The sequence below is a fragment of the Pelobates fuscus genome, chromosome 2, assembly GCF_036172605.1.
Source record: "Pelobates fuscus isolate aPelFus1 chromosome 2, aPelFus1.pri, whole genome shotgun sequence".
Classification (NCBI taxonomy): domain Eukaryota; kingdom Metazoa; phylum Chordata; class Amphibia; order Anura; family Pelobatidae; genus Pelobates; species Pelobates fuscus.
In genome coordinates, this window is record NC_086318.1 from 141075106 (window position 1) to 141094199 (window position 19094).

The 19094-nt window shown below is 43.8% G+C and overlaps 1 protein-coding gene across 1 annotated transcript in view; it reads left to right on the forward strand.

Moving 5' to 3' along the window:
- The first annotated feature begins 1553 nt into the window (after nt 1-1553).
- Nucleotides 1554-19094, forward strand: part of LOC134586877 (probable cation-transporting ATPase 13A5) — a 145596-nt gene continuing 128055 nt past the window's right edge. Inside the window, exon 1 of the mRNA XM_063442780.1 lies at nt 1554-1986. Coding sequence (XP_063298850.1) covers nt 1939-1986 — 48 coding nt within the window. The 5' untranslated portion in view covers nt 1554-1938. The remainder of the gene's footprint in view (nt 1987-19094) is intronic.

The following is a 19094-nucleotide window of genomic DNA, read 5'->3' on the forward strand; positions in this document are numbered from 1 at the left end:
GCCTCAGTGCCTGTCTCCATGACACCATTACACTCTGAAAGTGCAGAAAATGAATTATGTAGAACAACAGACTGTGCAATATGCCTTTTATCCACAACTCTAAGTCTACCAGATCCTACAGTAATCCATCTGCCATTCCTAGTATGTCTCTGTGGCAGTGGCTTTGCAGCAGTTCCAGCCTGAGTTTGTTTACCAGATAATTTACAAATCTCAGACTTCAAAAATACAATCTCCTGCCGCAAGATAGAGAACTGTCTACAGATTAGACAACAACTAAACCTCCAAAAAGTGGAACGCGAAACAAATGCATAGAAACTATTACACTGAACTAAGTCTGCCATTCCAATGAGATCAATTATTTAAACCAAACGAATCTTAACTTTTTATTTATCCTCCTGAATACCTCAGATTACCTCCAGTTTATCTCCAGAATATCTCCAACCACAGACACTTAGAAGCAACACTCTCCAGAATATCTCCAACCACAGACGCTTAGAAGCAACACTTAGAAGAAGCAACCAAGCTCTATTAGCCAAGCTTATGACAACAGCCCTTATATACTCCTAAAATCACCTCCCACTAGGAATGTTTAACACCTGGGTAGGCCTCTGCTTATTAGCAAACAATAGCTAATTTACACAGCAATCAATAGCAAGTAGCTACCTAATCCAATCAAATGCCTTATAATTACCAACAGGAAATCAAACCTTGTGCAATCAGTAACCTTTTCCTACAGATGAATCTTACCTGTAACAGTAAAAAAGAAAACTCCAGATTCGCTTGGGGGTCACCCAGCATAGGGGGGTCACCCCTGTATGTCAATTAGGACTTGTGCCAGACTCACTTGGGGGTCACCCAGCGTAGGGTGTAATATATTCAATTATGTGCACCCACATATGGTTTTTGAATACTGTTGCCCCAATGGAGAGGGCTTATATCCATGAAGGTGAACACTAATGAGTGTAGGAGAGAGCTGAACACTTTTAACCAGCACCTATAATCCCCAATCATGGGGTAAACACATCCTGTACGTCTATTTATACCTCCATTGTGCACACACCTCAGGGAACAGTGATGTTTACATAGATATGAAAACCTACAGAGAAAAGCTATGCCAGTTCGTGGGAATCAGTTCGCGAGATCCAAGATGGTCGACATTCGCGCGCATCGCGGCCTGACGGTATTGGAACGCGCTCCCTCGCTCCCCCCAGTACCTCGCTCCCCCCAGTACCCTTGCCTTGAAGCCCCGAATCCTGTCAGTAGAGAAGACGCGATTGCGGTAAAAAGCTGTGATCCACGCAAGGATAGTGACAGGGGAAACACAGGGCCAGCAGAAAAACACAGATAAAGCAATATTAAACCAACATAAGGGGTAAAGCAGTGAGAAGGGGAGCAGGGGATAAATAACAATACACAAATGTTCAAATAAAGTGCAAATAGCTATTACAATAAATTGGCCTTGGCTGGAGCAGCAAAGAAAGAGGAAGTGATACAGGGGGTGGGGCCTTTTATAACCTGTTGCAATGGTTTTTTCACTAAACTTTATTGTTAAATCTGTGCTGCTGGAGTTTTAGTAAAGAGAGATTATGCAAAATACGAAGCGTCCTGTCATGTTATAAAATTATATTATGACTAATATTATCACAGCTGACTGCAGTGTTCAAGCCATGTCTATAGTGGGTGACAGGAGAGTCTACACCGTGTCTGGCGACTGTGCCATTTTTTGTAATGGACCATGAAACAGAAGTATTTGATTGGGTTCACTTGTAAACAATAGGCAGCATTTACTTCTAATCAGAGAATTATGGAAATGAGAAGGCTGGATCTGTTTGAAAAAAATGTGGCTAGATGAAAACAAGAGCCTAGTAAGGAAGGATTATTAGATCATTTCACATTCCAGTGCTGAGGGATTGAGCTCTGTTGGATAGTTTAAGCAAAATGAATCAAAAGTATGATTTGCTTAACCAAGGCGAGGATAATGAAATGGTAAGTTATTCAATATATTATCATTATATATAACTGTAAATACAGAATCTATTTCAATTATTACATATTTCAGATTGTTGCAATAAGAGCCATCCAGCCACCTTAGTACCTTAGGTTCCATGTGTTTTGCTAAAAGAATGTTATTATTTGAGTATACAGTATGATACAGACATTCCTATCTTTACCAACATTCAGGTTTAGGAGAAATGCAAGACTTAAATGTTTTCATCACATATTCTTTATTAAAGACAAATAAGTAGCGCACAATAACTCCGTAAAAAGACAAAGTATAGGATGTGATTAATAATTTAAAATATATATATATTTTTGCATATATTACTTTAAAGTTGGTTTGTTAAATTACATTATATATAGTTTTTATTTTATCTCAAGTTATTTATTTCAGTTTTGAGATAAATACCTCTAGAATGTGTTGCTAAATTTCTGTATATTCATGTAAACTTCTTTAAATGTTTCTAAACATATTTTTGCAATTTTTCAAATAAAGCATACAAGTTTTTATAAAACCTATTTTAAAAGATCTAGCTAAATCTTTGTATATTCAGTAAACGTATGTAAATGTTTTTTTAACATATATTTCTCCAATTTCCAAAGAAAACATGCTCGTGTTTATAAAATCTATTTTAAGAGAGCTTTGAGTGCTTTAAGTTCATAATATCGTGGTTATTCACTAAATTGAGAATCCAAGGTGAATTCAAAGTGTATTTAAATTTAAGGTCAACATTGCCAAACTGGAAAAATTCTCTACATCTGCTATGCTTTCCATTCAGCTACTATGACCTTGAAATTGAAATTCACTTGGAATTCTCACTGTAGTGAATAAACCTGTATATATTTTTCATTAATCTGGAAATCCTCCTTATAAAAACATGGGCGTCTGTATGTAACAAAGTATTTTTATCACCCCTGCGTACATTGGCTTAATATGTCGAGGCTATATGTTTTTCTCAGAATCTCAAAGGAAGTTTGCTGGATTTATCTTTCAGATAAATATGTATTACTGTTTATAAAATATAAAAATGAATGCAAAACAAAAAGTGACATTTTATATAAAATCAAGAGAGGTTCATAGAAGATACTGACAAAAACAACTGAATAAACATAACTTTATATATATATATATATATATATATATATATATATGTGTGTGAAAACATGTCACTAGATGCTAGTCAGTTTACTATTAACCCTTTAAGGACAGCGGGCGTGCAATGCCGTCCTTGGAGACCCAGCTCTAAAGCACATCCACTCCGTCCAGGGTCTTACCCGCTTGCCGGTGATCCCATGCCGGCGATCGCAATGAGGGACTTACCTGGCATCCCAGGGAGTCCCCCTGCTGCCGAACCAGCCCTCCTTTGCCATATGATCGCGAGGTCCTTGTGAGGACCTCACGATCATATGGACAGAATAACCGTCCATAGCAGTGCCAGCAGTGGGAGTGCCTGGAATGACAGGTAGTCCCCCTGCTGCCTGTAATAAAGTTTAATAAAGTTAAAAAACTGTGTAAAATTTTATAATATATACTTAAATTATATATATATATATATATATATATATATATATATATATATGATCTAAGTATATATATACACTTACACATACATACACATACACTGTCTGTGTATTTTAAAATTAATATATATGTTATATAAATATATATATATATATATAAATATATACTGTACCTTGCACACATTATACCAGTTATTTCAAAAACCGGGTGCATCACCAGGGCCAAAATATCATAGATTGAAGTAGTATGGCTGCACTCTCGGGAATTTCTTTTAAATTTTTATGGAACCACAAAGTTCCAAAGAACTTTCCAAATAACTTTCCCACGCTGTGTAAAATGACTCAGAACACTTTAATTGGATGGCTTGAAATCCATCCAATCAGAGTGCCACTTGTCATTTTACACAGCAGAAAATTCCAAAGAACTTTCCCACGCTGTGTAAAATGACTCAGAACACTCTAATTGGATGGCTTGAAATCCATCCAATCATAGTGATTTGTGTCATTTTACACAGCGTGGGAAAGTTCCAAAGAACTTTCCCACGCTCTGTAAAATGACTCAGAACACTCTAATTGGATGGCTTGAAATCCATCCAATCAGAGTGCCACTTGTCATTTTACACAGCGGAAAATTCCTAAAAAAGTTCCCACGGTGTGTAAAATGACTCATAACACTCTAAATTGGATGGCTTGAAATCTAACCAATCACAGTGCTTGTCATTTTACACAGCTTGTAAAGTTCTTTGGAATTTTCCCACGCTGTGTAAAATGACACAGAGCACTCTGATTGGATGAATTTTAAGCTATCCAGAGTGTTATGAGTCAATTTACACATCATGGGAAAGTTCTTTTGGAGAACAATTGGTCCCCCCCACATTCTCATTTAAGGCCCCCACCCGCCGCTCAGGGGTGGGGCTGGTGGGGAGGACAATAGGTCCCCCCCTTATTGTTATTTAGGACCCCCACCCGCCGCCCAGTTTAATAGCCCCCACTCGCGTGACACGGGTGGGCGCTCAGGAGGAGGGAGGTGTGTTCGTTTTTTTAACAGTGAGCAGCCACAGGCTTAATATACATGCCCCTACTCACGGTATAGCGAGTAGGGGCATCATTTACTAATACTATGTAATCTTTACTTAGTATTAATAAATGTGGCTGAAAGACCAATTTAGGTCTTTCAGCCTTTTGGTAGATAGCTCCCTAATACCATGGGAATTAGGGAGTTATCTACTAAGCGGCTGCTGCAGCCGCGGCATGAATCAGATCGGAGTTTCATTCATTCGAATGAAATTCCTATACGAACAAAGACCCGAATTGCATCCTAACACGAAACTGTTCTCATTCTGTTAGGACGCAATTCGGCAGTTTTGCAGGTGTTCTGTCTAAGTGACAGGACTTTCGGCAATACTGACAGGATGCATCGCGGGAACAGGGAGGAAAGCTTAGAATTGTGGGAAAATTTCTCTCACCACCGGAAATGAAGCACACTTTGCTCCTCCGCTGGTCAGAGATGGTCAGGCATAGGAAGCCTCCATAAGACAAGTAGTCCCTACTTTTTCTTCTGTTTTAAAGAAATAACTGTAAGTAGGAGTGCAAGGCTTTTTTCAGTTTTCCTTATATAATATAGTTAATACATTGCTAAACACAAATTCAGACACCAGTCATAAGACTTGCTTTTCCCCACAGAAGTCTAACTTGAACAGTGCTCTCACTACTGCAAGGGATTCTGGGTAGGTGTATGTAAATTAGCTCAACAAAGAACCACAGCTAGGTAACAGCAGTTAGCCATTTTTTATGATGGTGCTAAAAAAAAGCTTTTGACTGACTAGGTTACAAGGTATCATCAATCTCATAGCTCATTCCACATTTTCCAAAAATGTGGTATTTTAAGAAACCTTCCAAAATTGTCTACATAATAATTTCAATTTCAGTAAACCCATCATTTGCAGTCCACACATAAATCTGTCAGATGAACAGTAACTATTGATTCTTTAACATCAGTGAGGATACAAGAACAAGCATATTCCAGAGTGAACAATGTCTCACTTTGGTGGGAGATCATTTGATGAATGTGAGTTCTCATGGATGTGACTGAGAGTATTTGTCCAAAGGGCTAAATTGAAGTACCAATAAAAATAATCACTTGCAGTACATGTGAGAAGGAGTAAATAGCATTTTAGTAAATATGAAAGTTACTACATTTAGTGCGGTTTAAATGAACAAATTAAATAGTATTTTGGTACCAAGAAAGATAACGATATTTAAATAGGATATGCATAACTAATATGCAGGAATTCATTTATGTGGTCACTAGTGATGTACCGAACTGTTCGCTGGCGAATAGTTCCTGGCGAATATAGCGTGTTCGCGTTCGTCGCGGCGGGCGAACACATGCGCGGTTCGATCCGCCCCCTATTCGTCATCATAGACTAAACTTTGACCCTGTGCCTCACATTCAGCAGACACATTCTAGCCAATCAGCAGCAGACCCTCCCTTCCAGACCCTCCCACCTCTTGTACAGCATCCATTTTAGATTCATTCTGAAGCTGCATTCTTAGATAGAGGAGGGAAAGTGTAGCTGCAACTCATTTGATAGGGAAATGTATAGCTAGTTTTAAATGCACGCTATTGTGACACCAGATATGAGTGGCAATGTGCACTTGCAGAGGTTGGCAGAGTACACGCTGTAGGCCTGACACCCGCTTGCAGAAAAGTAACTGCTATTCAATCTATAACAGTGAAAAAAGTTTTTTGGTTTTAAATGCACGCTATTGTGACACCAGATATGAGTGGCAATGTGCATTTGCAGAGGTTGGCAGAGTACACGCTGTAGGCCTGACACCCGCTTGAAGACAACTAACTGCTATTCAATCTATAACAGTGAAAAAAGGTTTTTGGTTTTAAATGCACGCTATTGTGACACCAGATATAAGTGGCAATGTGCACTTGCAGAGGTTCGCAGAGTACACGCTGTAGGCCTGACACACCCGCTTGAAGACAAGTAACTGCTATTCAATCTATAAGTTATAGATTGAATATCTGGTGTCACAATAGCGTGCATTTAAAACCCAAAAACTTTTTTCACTGTTATAGATTGAATAGCAGTTAGTTGTCTTCAAGCGGGTGTGCCAGGCCTACAGCGTGTACTCTGTCAACCTCTGCAAGTGCACATTGCCACTAATATCTGGTGTCACAATAGCGTGCATTTAAAACCAAAAAAATTTTTTCACTGTTATAGATTGAATAGCAGTTAGTTGTCTTCAAGCAGGTGTCAGGCCTACAGCGTGTACTCTGCCAACCTCTGCAAGTGCACATTGCCACTCATATCTGGTCTCACAATAGCGTGCATTTAAAACCCAAAAACTTTTTTCACTGTTATAGATTGAATAGCAGTTACTTGTCTGCAAGCGGGTGTCAGGCCTACAGCGTGTACTCTGCCAACCTCTGCAAGTGCACATTGCCACTCATATCTGGTGTCACAATAGCGTGCATTTAAAACCAAAAAACGTTTTTCACTGTTATAGATTGAATAGCAGTTAGTTGTCTTCAAGCGGGTGTCAGGCCTACAGCGTGTACTCTGCCAACCTCTGCAAGTGCACATTGCCACTCATATCTGGTGCCACAATAGCGTGCATTTAAAACCCAAAACTTTTTTCACTGTTATAGATTGAATAGCAGTTACTTGTCTGCAAGCGGGTGTCAGGCCTACAGCGTGTACTCTGCCAACCTCTGCAAGTGCACATTGCCACTCATATCTGGTGTCACAATAGCGTGCATTTAAAACCCAAAAACTTTTTTCACTGTTATAGATTGAATAGCAGTTACTTGTCTGCAAGCGGGTGTCAGGCCTACAGCATGTACTCTGAAAACCTCTGCAAGTGCACATTGCCACTTATATCTGGTGTCACAATAGCGTGCATTTAAAACCAAAAAACTTTTTTTCTCTGTTATAGATTGAATAGCAGTTACTTGTCTTCAAGCGGGTGTGTCAGGCCTACAGCGTGTACTCTGCCAACCTCTGCAAGTGCACATTGCCACTCATATCTGGTGTCACAATAGTGTGCATTTAAAACCAAAAAACTTTTTTTCTCTGTTATAGATTGAATAGCAGTTACTTGTCTTCAAGCGGGTGTGTCAGGCCTACAGCGTGTACTCTGCCAACCTCTGCCAGTGCACATTGCCACTCATATCTGGTCTCACAGTAGCTTACACGCATAGTACCACTAATCCCCCAAAAAATGACTGGCAGAGGCAGGCCACCCCGCAGGGGCCGTCGTGGTCGTGGTGCTGTGATTCCCTTTTGTCCTAGAATAATGCCCAATTTTCAGAGGCCACGTACCCTGAACTTGAAAAGTTCTGAGGACATAGTTGACTGGCTAACACAGGACACCCAATCTTCTACAGCTTCCGCTCGGAACCTTGACGCACCATCCTCCTCCAGCTTAGCTTCGGGCACCTCTCAAGATACCACTCACCCGCCTGCCGCCACCACCATCACTAGCACCACAGACGCTTCACTTTATCTGTCAGAGGAGTTATTTACACATCCGTTTGAAGAAATGAGTGATGCGCAACCATTATTGCCAGAGGATGTAGATAACAGGGATATGTCTCAGTCAGGCAGCATTACACACATGGACGTACGGTGTGATGATGATGATGTTGTACCCGCTGCTGCTTCCTTTGCTGAGTTGTCAGATACAAGTGAAGCGATTGATGATGACGATGCGTCCATGGATGTCACTTGGGTGCCCGCTCGGCAAGAAGAAGAACAGGGCGAAAGTTCAGATGGGGAGACAGAGAGGAGGAGGAGATGAGTTGGAAGCAGGGGGAGGTCATCGCAAGGAGCTAGTGGCACAGTCAGACAGCATGCATCGGCACCCGGGGTCAGCCCGACAGCACGCCAATCAACGCATGCTGTGTCCACCACCAGAATGCTGTCATTGCAGAGCTCAGCAGTGTGGCATTTTTTTGTGTGTCTGCCTCTGACAACAGCGATGCCATTTGCAACCTGTGCCAAAAGAAACTGAGTCGTGGGAAGTCCAACACCCACCTGGGTACAACTGCTTTGCGTAGGCACATGATCGCACATCACAAACGCCTATGGGATCAACACATGAGTACAAGCAGCACACAAACTCAAAGCCGCCATCCTCCACCTGGTCCAGCATCTTCAGCCACGTCAACCACTGCTGTCCTCCTTGCCCCCTCTCAACCATCCGCCACTCAGTCTCTCGCCTTGAGCCGTTCCCTCTCATCTGCCCACAGTCAGGTGTCTGTCAAGGACATGTTTGAGCGTAAGAAGCCAATGTCAGAAAGTCACCCCCTTGCCCAGCGTCTGACAACTGTCTTGTCTGAACTATTAGCCCGCCAGCTTTTACCATACAAGCTGGTGGAGTCTGAGGCGTTCAAAAAATTTGTAGCTATTGGGACACCGCAGTGGAAGGTACCCGGACGAAATTTCTTTTCACAAAAGGCAATCCCCAACCTGTACTCGATTGTACAAAAGGAAGTAATGGCATGTCTGGCACACAGTGTTGGGGCAAGGGTCCATCTGACCGCTGATACCTGGTCTGCAAAGTAAGGCCAGGGCAGGTATATCACCTACACTGCGCATTGTGTAAACCTGCTGACGGCTGCCAAGCATGGAATGCGTGGCTCTGCAGAGGAGTTGGTGACAACGCCACGACTTGCAGGCAGGCCTGCTGCCACCTCCTTTACTCCTCCTACTCCATCCTCTTCCATAACCTCCTCGGCTGTGTCCTGTCCTCTTCTGCTGCTGCATCTTGCTCCACATCAACGGCAGCCCCCCAGCTCCCCAGGTACTATTCCACATCCCGGATATGGCAGTGTCACGCCGTCTTGGGTTTGACTTGCTTGAAAGCAGAGAGTCACACCGGACAAGCACTCCTGTCCGCCCTGAATGCACAGGTGGAAAAGTGGCTGACTCCGCAGCAACTGGATATCGGCAAAGTGGTTTGTGACAACGGAACAAATTTGTTGGCGGCATTGAAGTTGGGTAAGTTGACACATGTGCCGTGCATGGCACATGTGTGTAAGCTGATCGTACAACGCTTTGTGCATACGTACACAGGCTTACAGGACGTCCTGAAGCAGGCCAGGAAGGTGTGTGGCCATTTCAGGCGTTCCTACACGGCCATGGCGCACTTTGCAGATATCCAGCGGCAAAAAAACATGCCAGTGAGGCGCTTGATTTGCGACAGCCCGACACGTTGGAATTCAACACTCCTAATGTTCGACCGCCTGCTCCAACAAGAAAAAGCCGTTAATTAATATTTGTATGACCGGGGTGCTAGGACAGCCTCTGGGGAGCTGGGATTTTTTTTGCCACGTTACTGGACGCTCATGCGCAATGCCTGTAGGCTCATGCATCCGTTTGAGGAGGTGACAAACCTAGTCGCACCTAGGCACCATCAGTGACATCATACCATTTGTTTTCTTACTGGAGCATGCCCTGCGAAGAGTGCTGGATCAGGCCGTAGATGAGCGTGAAGAGGAAGAGTTGTGGTCACCATCACCACCAGAATCAGCCTTATCAGCATCACTTGCTGGACCTGCGGCAAGGCTGGAAGAGGATTGTGAGGAAGAGGAGTCAGAGGAGGAATGTGGCTTTGAGGAGGAGGAGGAAGACCAACAACAACAGGCATCCCAGGGTGCTCATTGTCACCTATCTGGTACCCGTGGTGTTGTACGTGGCTGAGGGGAAGAACATACCTTCATTGAGATCACTGAGGAGGAGGAACGGGAAATGAGTAGCTCGGCATCCAACCTTGTGCAAATGCTGTCGTGCCTGTTGAGGGACCCTCGTATAAAAAGGCTGAAGGAGAACAACCTGTACTGGGTGTCCACGCTACTAGACCCCCGGTATAAGCAGAAAGTGGCTGAAATGTTACCAAATTACAAGTCGGAAAGGATGCAGCATTTGCAAAATAAATTAAAAAGTATGCTTTACACGTCGTATAAGGGTGATGTCACAGCACAACGGGAATCTAACAGGGGAAGAGGTGAAAGTAATCCTCCTCCTCCCACGACCACGCCGGCAAGGACAGGACGCTTTAAAGATGTGTTGTTGATGGAGGACATGCGGAGCTTTTTAAGTCCTATGCATCACCACAGCCCTTTGGGATCCACCCTCAGAGAACGACTCGACCGACAGGTAGCAGACTACCTCGCCTTAACTGCAGATATCAACACTCTGAGGAGCGATGAACCCCTTGACTACTGGGTGTGCAGGCTTTACCTGTGGCCTGAGCTATCCCAATTTGCGATAGAACTTCTGGCCTGCCCCGCTTCAAGTCTCCTGTCAGAAAGGACCTTCAGTGCAGCAGGAGGAACAGTCCCTATTCTGCTCTGTGTCAGTTTGTCAGTGTGTATCAGGGTCCCTGAGGACAGGTGTCAATCCATATCTGCTAAGTGACCCTATGTAGGGGGAACAGTCCGTATTCTGCTCTGTGTCAGTGTGTATCAGGGTCCCTGAGGACAAGTGTCAATCCATATCTGCCAAGTGACCCTATGTAGGGGGAACATTCCCTATTCTGCTCTTTGTTAGTGTGTATCAGGGTCTCTGAGGACAGGTGTCAATCCATATCTGCCAAGTGACCCTATGTAGGGGGAGCAGTCCCTATTCTGCTCTGTGTCAGTGTGTATCAGGGTCCCTGAGGACAGGAGTCAATCCATATCTGCCAAGTGACCCTATGTAGGAGGAACAGTCCCTATTCTGCTCTGTGTCAGTGTGTATCAGGGTCCCTGAGGACAGGTGTCAATACATATCTGCCAAGTGACGCTATGTAGGGGGAGCAGTCCCTATTCTGCTCTGTGTCAGTGTGTATCAGGGTCTCTGAGGGACAGGTGTCAATCCATATCTGCTAAGTGACCCTATGTAGGGGGAACAGTCCCTATTCTGCTCTGTGTCAGTGTGTATCAGGGTCCCTGAGGACAGGTGTCAACCCATATCTGCCAAGTGATCCTATGTAGGGGGAACAGTCCCTATTCTGCTCTGTGTCAGTGTGTATCAGGGTCCCTGAGGACAGGTGTCAATCCATTTCTGCCAAGTGACCCTATGTAGGGGGAACAGTCCCTATTCTGATCTGTGTCAGTGTGTATCAGGGTCCCTGAGGACAGGTGTCAATTCATATCTGCCAAGTGACCCTATGTAGGGGGAACAGTCCCTATTCTGCTCTGTGTCAGTGTATATCATGGTCTCTGAGGACAGGTGTCAATCTATATTTCAGGTGTCAATCCATATCCATTGTGATTTAGGAATGTTAGGTGATTTCTGCCCTTTATGGATTAAAACCATACTCTGCATCAACTGTGTAGTTTTCCATGGGAGTTTTGCCATGGATCCCCCTCCGGCATGCCACAGTCCAGGTGTTAGTCCCCTTGAAACAACTTTTCCATCACTTTTGTGGCCAGAAAGAGTCCCTGTGGGTTTTAAAATTTGCCTGCCCATTGAAGACTATGGTGGTTCGCCCGGTTCGCGGAAGTTCGCGTTCGCCGTTCGCGAACCGAAAATTTTATGTTCGCGACATCACTAGTGGTCATGTACAAAAATGCTTGACAAACATGCAGAAAAATTTACATTTCTGCCCTGTTACATTTATATTATTTCTGTTGGCATAACATGTTGTTTTGTATGAAATTTGCATTTATTCTTCTATTATTCTGACAACAAGTAACAATTATTTGTGTTTTGTTTGATTTTTTGGAATTCTAGTTTTTAAAACTGTGCAATGTTAATTTAAATAGGTCAAAAGCATTTATATCAAATAATATGCCTGTTGAGCATGTAAAACGACAATGAGATATAGCTCAAAAATCTATTGTAATTAGTGATGTCCCGAACTATTCGCCAGCGAACATAGCATGTTCGCGTTCGCCTCCGCGGGCGAACACATGCGATGTTCGGTCCGCCCCCTATTCGTCATCATTGAGTAAACTTTGACCCTGTACCTCACAGTCAGCAGACACATTACAGCCAATCAGCAGCAGACCCTCCCTAGCAGACACTCCCACCTACTGGACAGCATCCATTTTAGATTCATTCGGAAGCTGCCCTGTATAAGAATGTTTGGCATTTAGTGAATATTCAGCTAAATAACAATGTTTGGCATTTAGTGAATATAGGGGAATATTCACTAAATGCCAAACATTGTTATACAGGGGAATTTTCACTAAATACCAAACATTGTTATATAGGGGATTATGGCACCCACCCCACCCTGAGCGGTGGGTGGGGTCCCTGAAAAAAAAATAAGGGGGGGACCTACTGTCTCCCCCGGCCCCCACTCCTGAGCGGTGGGTGGGGGCCCTAAAAAAACAATAAGGGGGACCTACTGTCCTCCCCCCGGCCCCCACCTCTGCGAGGTGGGTGGGGGCCATAAATCACAATGGGGGGACCTACTGTCCTCCCCCTGCCCCCACCCATGAGTGTTGGGTGGGGGCCATAATAATAATGAGGGGGGGACCTATTGTTCCCCCCCCAGCCCCCACCCCGAGCGGTGGGTGGGGGCCCTAAAAAAAACAATAAGGGGGACCTACTTTCCCCCCCGGTCCCCACCCCAGAGCGGTGGGTGAGGGCCCTAAAAAAAAACAATAAGGGGGGACCTAATGTCCCCCCCGGTCCCCACCCCTGAGCGGTGGGTGGGGGCCCTAAAGAAAACATTAAGGGGGGGACCTACTGTCCCCCCCAGCCCCCACCCGTGAGCGTTGGGTGAGGGCCATAAAAATAATGAGAGGGGGGACCTACTGTCCTCCCCCCGGCCTCCACCCCTGGGCGGTGGGTGGGGGCCCTTAAAAAAACAATAAGGGGGGGAGCTAGTGTCCCCCCAGGCCCCCACCCTGAGCGGCGGGTGGGGGCCCTAAAAAAAAACAATAAGGGGAGACCTACTGTCCCCCCCCCGGCGCCCACCCCTGAGCGGTGGGTGGGGACCCTAAAAAAAACAATAAGGTGGGGACCTGCTGTCCCCCCCGGCCCCCACCCCTGAGCGGTGGGTGGGGGCCCTAAAAAAAACAATAAGTGGGGACCTACTGTCCCCCCCCCCGGCCCCCACCCTTGAGCGGTGGGTGGGTGTCCTAATAAAAACAATAAGGGGGGGACCTACTGTCCCCCCCAACCCCCACCCCTGAGCGTTGGGTGGGGCCATAAAAATAATGAGGGGGGACCTACTGTCCTCCCCCCGGCCCCCACCCCTGAGCAGTGGGTGGGGGCCCTCAAAAAAACAATAAGGGGGGAACCTACTGTTCCCCCCGGCCCCCACCCCTGAGCGGTGGGTGGGGGCCCTAAATACTAATAAGGGGGGGACCTAATGTCCTCCCCCCTGGCCCCCACCCCTGAGCGGCGGGTGGGGGCCCTAATTACAAATGGGGGGCGGACCCTTGTCACCCCCTCCCCCCCAAAAAAAATAATGATCCCCCTACCTAACCCCCTCACCCTAAAAATAATGAGGGGGGGGACCTTTAACTAATTGCAGGGCATGGCAAGGCTTTATAAGCCATCCCCCGCCCTGCAGAGCTCAGTCTGCGCGGAGCCCTCCATGGGTGAAGATGGATTTTTTTTTTTTTTTATTGCGTCGGTTATTTTGTTTTTTTATTTGGCCTTTTTTGGGGTTGAAAAAAGAAGATTTTAGAAGAAAGTAAACATCGAATGGTAAGTTGTTTTGTTCTAATTTTTTTTACAGGTTCTTAGTTAAAGGTCCCCCCCTCATTATTTTTAGGGTGAGTCGGGTAGGTTGGGGGATAATTTTTTTTTGGGGGGGAGGGGGTGACTAGGGTCCCCCCATTTGTATTTAGGGCCCCCACCCGCCGCTCAGGGGTGGGGGCCAGGGGAGGACATTAGGTCCCCCCTTATTAGTATTTAGGGCCCCCACCCACTGCTTAGGGGTGGGGGCCGGGGGGGCAGTAGGTCCCACCCTTATTGTTTTTTTTAGGGCCCCCACCCGCCGCACAGGGGTGGGGGCCGGAGAGGGTAGGACAGTAGGTCCCCCCCCTCATTATCTTTATGGCCCCCACCCGCCGCCCAGGGGTGGGGGCCGGGGGGAGGACAGTAGGTCCCCCCCACTATCATTATGGCCCCCCCCTTCAATCACTATTGTGGCCAGAAAGAGTCCCTGTGTGTTTTAAAATGTGCCTGCCTATTGAAGTCTATGGCGGTTCGCCCAGTTCGCGAACATTTGCGGAGGTTCGCGTTCGCGGTTCGCGAACCGAAAATTTTATGTTCGAGACATCACTAATTGTAATTATTGATTTTGCAAAACAAGAGTAAAACACAATTAATGGAACTCAGGCTTGACACGGGCAAGGTGATTGATCGGGTAGTCTGGAAGTATCTGTAGTTCATCTTGAAGACAGGGTTTTGTTTTAGTGCTGTGTGGTAGAGGGACATGTGAAGTGTCATTGACCCGAGAGTGAGACTAGTGAAGTAGTTAGGTTATTGCTGTGCTTAGCCAGCCAGTGCCACACAAGTCAACTTTGATTCAGCACGATGTTTGGAGTGTTCCTTTAAAAAAAATTGTGTTGTTTACACAATGCACAATCATATCCCGATTTGTAGTAAAAATAAAAACTTACCCATCAGCACTGGTACATCAGATGAAGAAAGTGAGGCAGTGTAGAGGTTGTGCTCCTCACCAGCAGCAGTAGTGCCATGGCTTCTCAGTCATGGCCCTAACACTTCTTCATTGAGTATCGCCATGAGTATTGCTGAAGTCTCCTTGGCTATGAGTGTTACTGACACCTCTGCTGCAGCCTTTGCCATCAACACCACCACTAAGCAGCAGTATTCAGCCTCAATATTGCAGGACTAGTATGTTCATTATATCTGAGTCTCAACCTAGGAGGATAATGGGTTTTTTTATCGGCCTTATGCTATTATTGGTGACTCAAACTCTATAGGTGCAGAACAATCAGCTAGGCCTAATTAGTAGCAGTGTGTTTGTAAAGCATTCAGGGCTTCCTAAAACACAGACTGAGTACATTTAGCAGCAGGAGATCACCTTGTAAAACGAGCACTTGTCCTTCTAGAACCCCCAAGCAGCAACTAATGGAGATATAAGCAGAGTCTAGTTTGATGGTGCCTTCGGAGACAACCTTTATTAAAGGTTTACAACAGAGTACTGAAGTAGTGGCAGCCCTACATTAGTATTTTCTTCAGCTGTGGATTTTTTACTGCATTTTCTCTATGTTGTCTAAGTCTATCTCTGCATTTGAGTCAGCTCATTCAGTGGACTCAGTTGAAACATCATATGCTCCCAGTGCCACAAGTAGCTCACTCACTGTTATTATCCATTCCAAGTATTCACCACCACTACCAAAACCAACACTACTACTGCTAATACCTATACAACCCTTCCATTAGCAATGCATTACTCCACCAAGATCTTTTTCATCCTTTCCGACTAAGTCTTTTAGTGTAGCTATGCCTGCTACCTCTGAAGATGCAGTTAGTACAAGCTCATAGAGGACTGTTTTTTCTTACAATGATAACAGTGGGACAGTAACCAATGCTACAGACTGGATGGGTGTGAAAGCTTTGAATTTCTCAAGGTGGTATGTCCTTGTCACTTTCCTACTCACATTTTACTTTCCTTTTTTTTTAAATCCTCTTTTTTCAAATTAAAATGATTCCAACTGCTGATGATGATCCCCCATTTTTAATTAATATAATGATTCATTGAGTCTTTTGCAAAGATTTCAGGAGATAAGCTCAAAAAACAAAGTGTGATTCTCTTTCATGAACTCCTATAGACGCAGTTGGTATAAGCTAATAAAGCACTATTTTTCTTACACTGATGGACAGTAACAAATGCTACAGACTGGATGGATGAGAAAGATTTGTATTACACTCATTATTCTGAGCACTGAAAATACCACTAGTACATAGACCTGTGGACGAAATCCCATAAAAATAAGTATATGCACTTGACTCGAGTGTTAAGCACAGTAGGTCAATTTTAGGAGGGCCTTCTTCTAGTTGGTGTTGTGGAGCTGTATGGACAGAGAAAATCCCATAGAACAGCACAGTAGGATGTGAGCAAGGTAATTATAGACTTGGATGCACTCACATGATTCCAAATTATCAGCATGCACATAAGGATTTTGCTCAAGTATTCAGGAATCCTGTCACATTGATAAAAAATCCTTTATTAATAAAAAAAAAAAGACAGATGGATAAAACTAATATAAAATAAAAAAATATGTATAAAATAATAAATCCCTCATCCAAGCGCTTCCTTAGTTGGTATGAAGTGTGTCCATCAAGATCTCTCTTTTTAAAAGGCCCACCTTTAGTTTTATTCTGGTCCATTCTCCTAATTTTTCAGTACGTCACATGCATACCACGGAGTACAGTTCCAGTTCCATAACGTCATAACGGCAGTAACGTCACTTCCGGGGTAAAATTGAATGCATCATTGCATTCCACTGCTGCTTATACTGGATGATATTTGTGTCGTTGATGTTGGAAGCGCATCTAGTGTTCCATTGCCAGATGATTGCATTGCAGTAAAGTGCTTGGAACAGATTGTGCTTTCCATTAATCATGTAGTCCTTAGTCCTTATAAAAAAAAAAATCAACTATAATACTTCTGATGATGCTGTACTCTTATATTACAATAATAATAAAAAACAAAAACTATTAAAATACATTTTCGAGACCTAAACAATATAAACATATTTACATGTGAACACATAATGGTAACATATAATGCGTTTTTTAACCCTCTATGTACCATTAAAGGGTTAAAATGCACCAATACAATCTCAGGTACAATCATGCTATAGTACCAAAAAAAATCTAGAGTGAAATCTTGCCTACAAAATGATGAGAGTGGTAGTCCTAAAAGAGAGAAAAAAAATTCTCTCTTTTCCCTCTATCTTTCTCTTCTTTTTCCTAATTCCAGCTCGTCTCATCTTTTATTTAGTAAAATTATTTTTACATTTTTTTTTAAAAAAAAATGACAAATTATAAAAAATAATTCTCTATTTTTTTGAATAAATGAAATTATATATTTAAAATGATTATTTAAAAACAAATCACATCTCGAACTCCTGGTTTAAACTAGAGTGGAAATATTGAAGTTATCCCCTCCTCTCCAATCCCTTTTTATAAATTTTAATGCACAAAAGATTGTGACCGATTTTAAATGTTGGGAAACAGTGTTTGTCTCCAGTCCCATCCAGATGCGGATGGTTCTTCCAATATACACTATATTGCACGGGCAATTGAGCACATAGATCACTCGCTTTGAGAACCGTGAGGTGATCTCTAATTTTAAAGTCCCTATTTATGTAGTGTTTCATATCCATTATATGTATTTTCTGTACAATTGCATCTGTTTCTTAGTAGCGCTATTGAGCCACAGTTTATGGTGGTAACTTATTTTTGATGTAGCTATTTGCATCCACCATTTTAAACTAGCTTTTTGTTTTTATAGTTTAATCCTTTATTTAAGTAGTGAGGTTCTAAAATGTAATTTTTTTGATGCTAATTTTGGAAGAATAATACTCAGTGGATTGTTATATAGGTATTTGAGGAAGAGGTTCAAATCTATAGAAGTGCCTGACCAGATGAAAAATATGTCATCTATGAAATGGTGCTAGAACACCAAATTTGGATGTCCAGGAATGTCCCTGATAGACAAACCTGTCTTCTCAGTATTGTGAAGGACCGCCTGCCACCCTGAAAGGGTGTCTCCGCCAACCGATGCTCCAGGTGCTCACCGAGGACTCCAAGCACTCCATCTGACACCATCAGCACTGTAGTCCCCACGTCCAGCATTACAGCTTGGCTGGGAACTCGCCGTCCTCTACCCACCCTTGACTCAAGACCAGGATGCAGCTTCCAGTGGGCAAATCTCTCCTATTCTAGAGAGTGTAGCAGGAACAGCTCTAAAAAGAGCCAGTGATTATAACACTCCTAAGAGCAATCCCAAGAACAGGGTTATAGCAGGTATAGCTTCCCCCTACAAGCACGAGACAAGGCTCTGTGTTGAGGGTAAACAGGAACTCAATTTTAATGGTGCCACACTGGCCTTTTATGACAATTCCCATGCAAGGTGTACGCCCGCATGGACCTTGTTGGGGACCGCAACACAAAGACACAGACCAATAAGAACAGTGATTAAATGCATGACACTCCCATAACAAACATACAATCCATCCCCTCTGCCTGGGAGATAATTGAGTCAGATACTGCATCAATCCAATTATCTCCAGGCAGAAAACCACATATTTTACAAAACCCCAAAAGTACCCCAAAACACATAATATCCCCACAATTGTTACATCCCCGATAACCCTGATCTAGGTGACCAACATATCAAAAATCACCCAGATCAGTTCAGGGGTTCAAGAATTCTATGGAAGTCATATTTTGACCGACCGCATGCATGGTCCCATGCTCAAAACAGTTCCAGAGAATCAGGCTGTGCGGCCGGTCGACTTTGGGGATTTGAAGTACAGTTCGAAATACTAAACGTAGCCGTTCGTGGATAAAGTCGGTGTATGTCTCTTGCTCATGAGTTTATTTTTACCGAACGCCGTTTGACTCCCGTTCGAA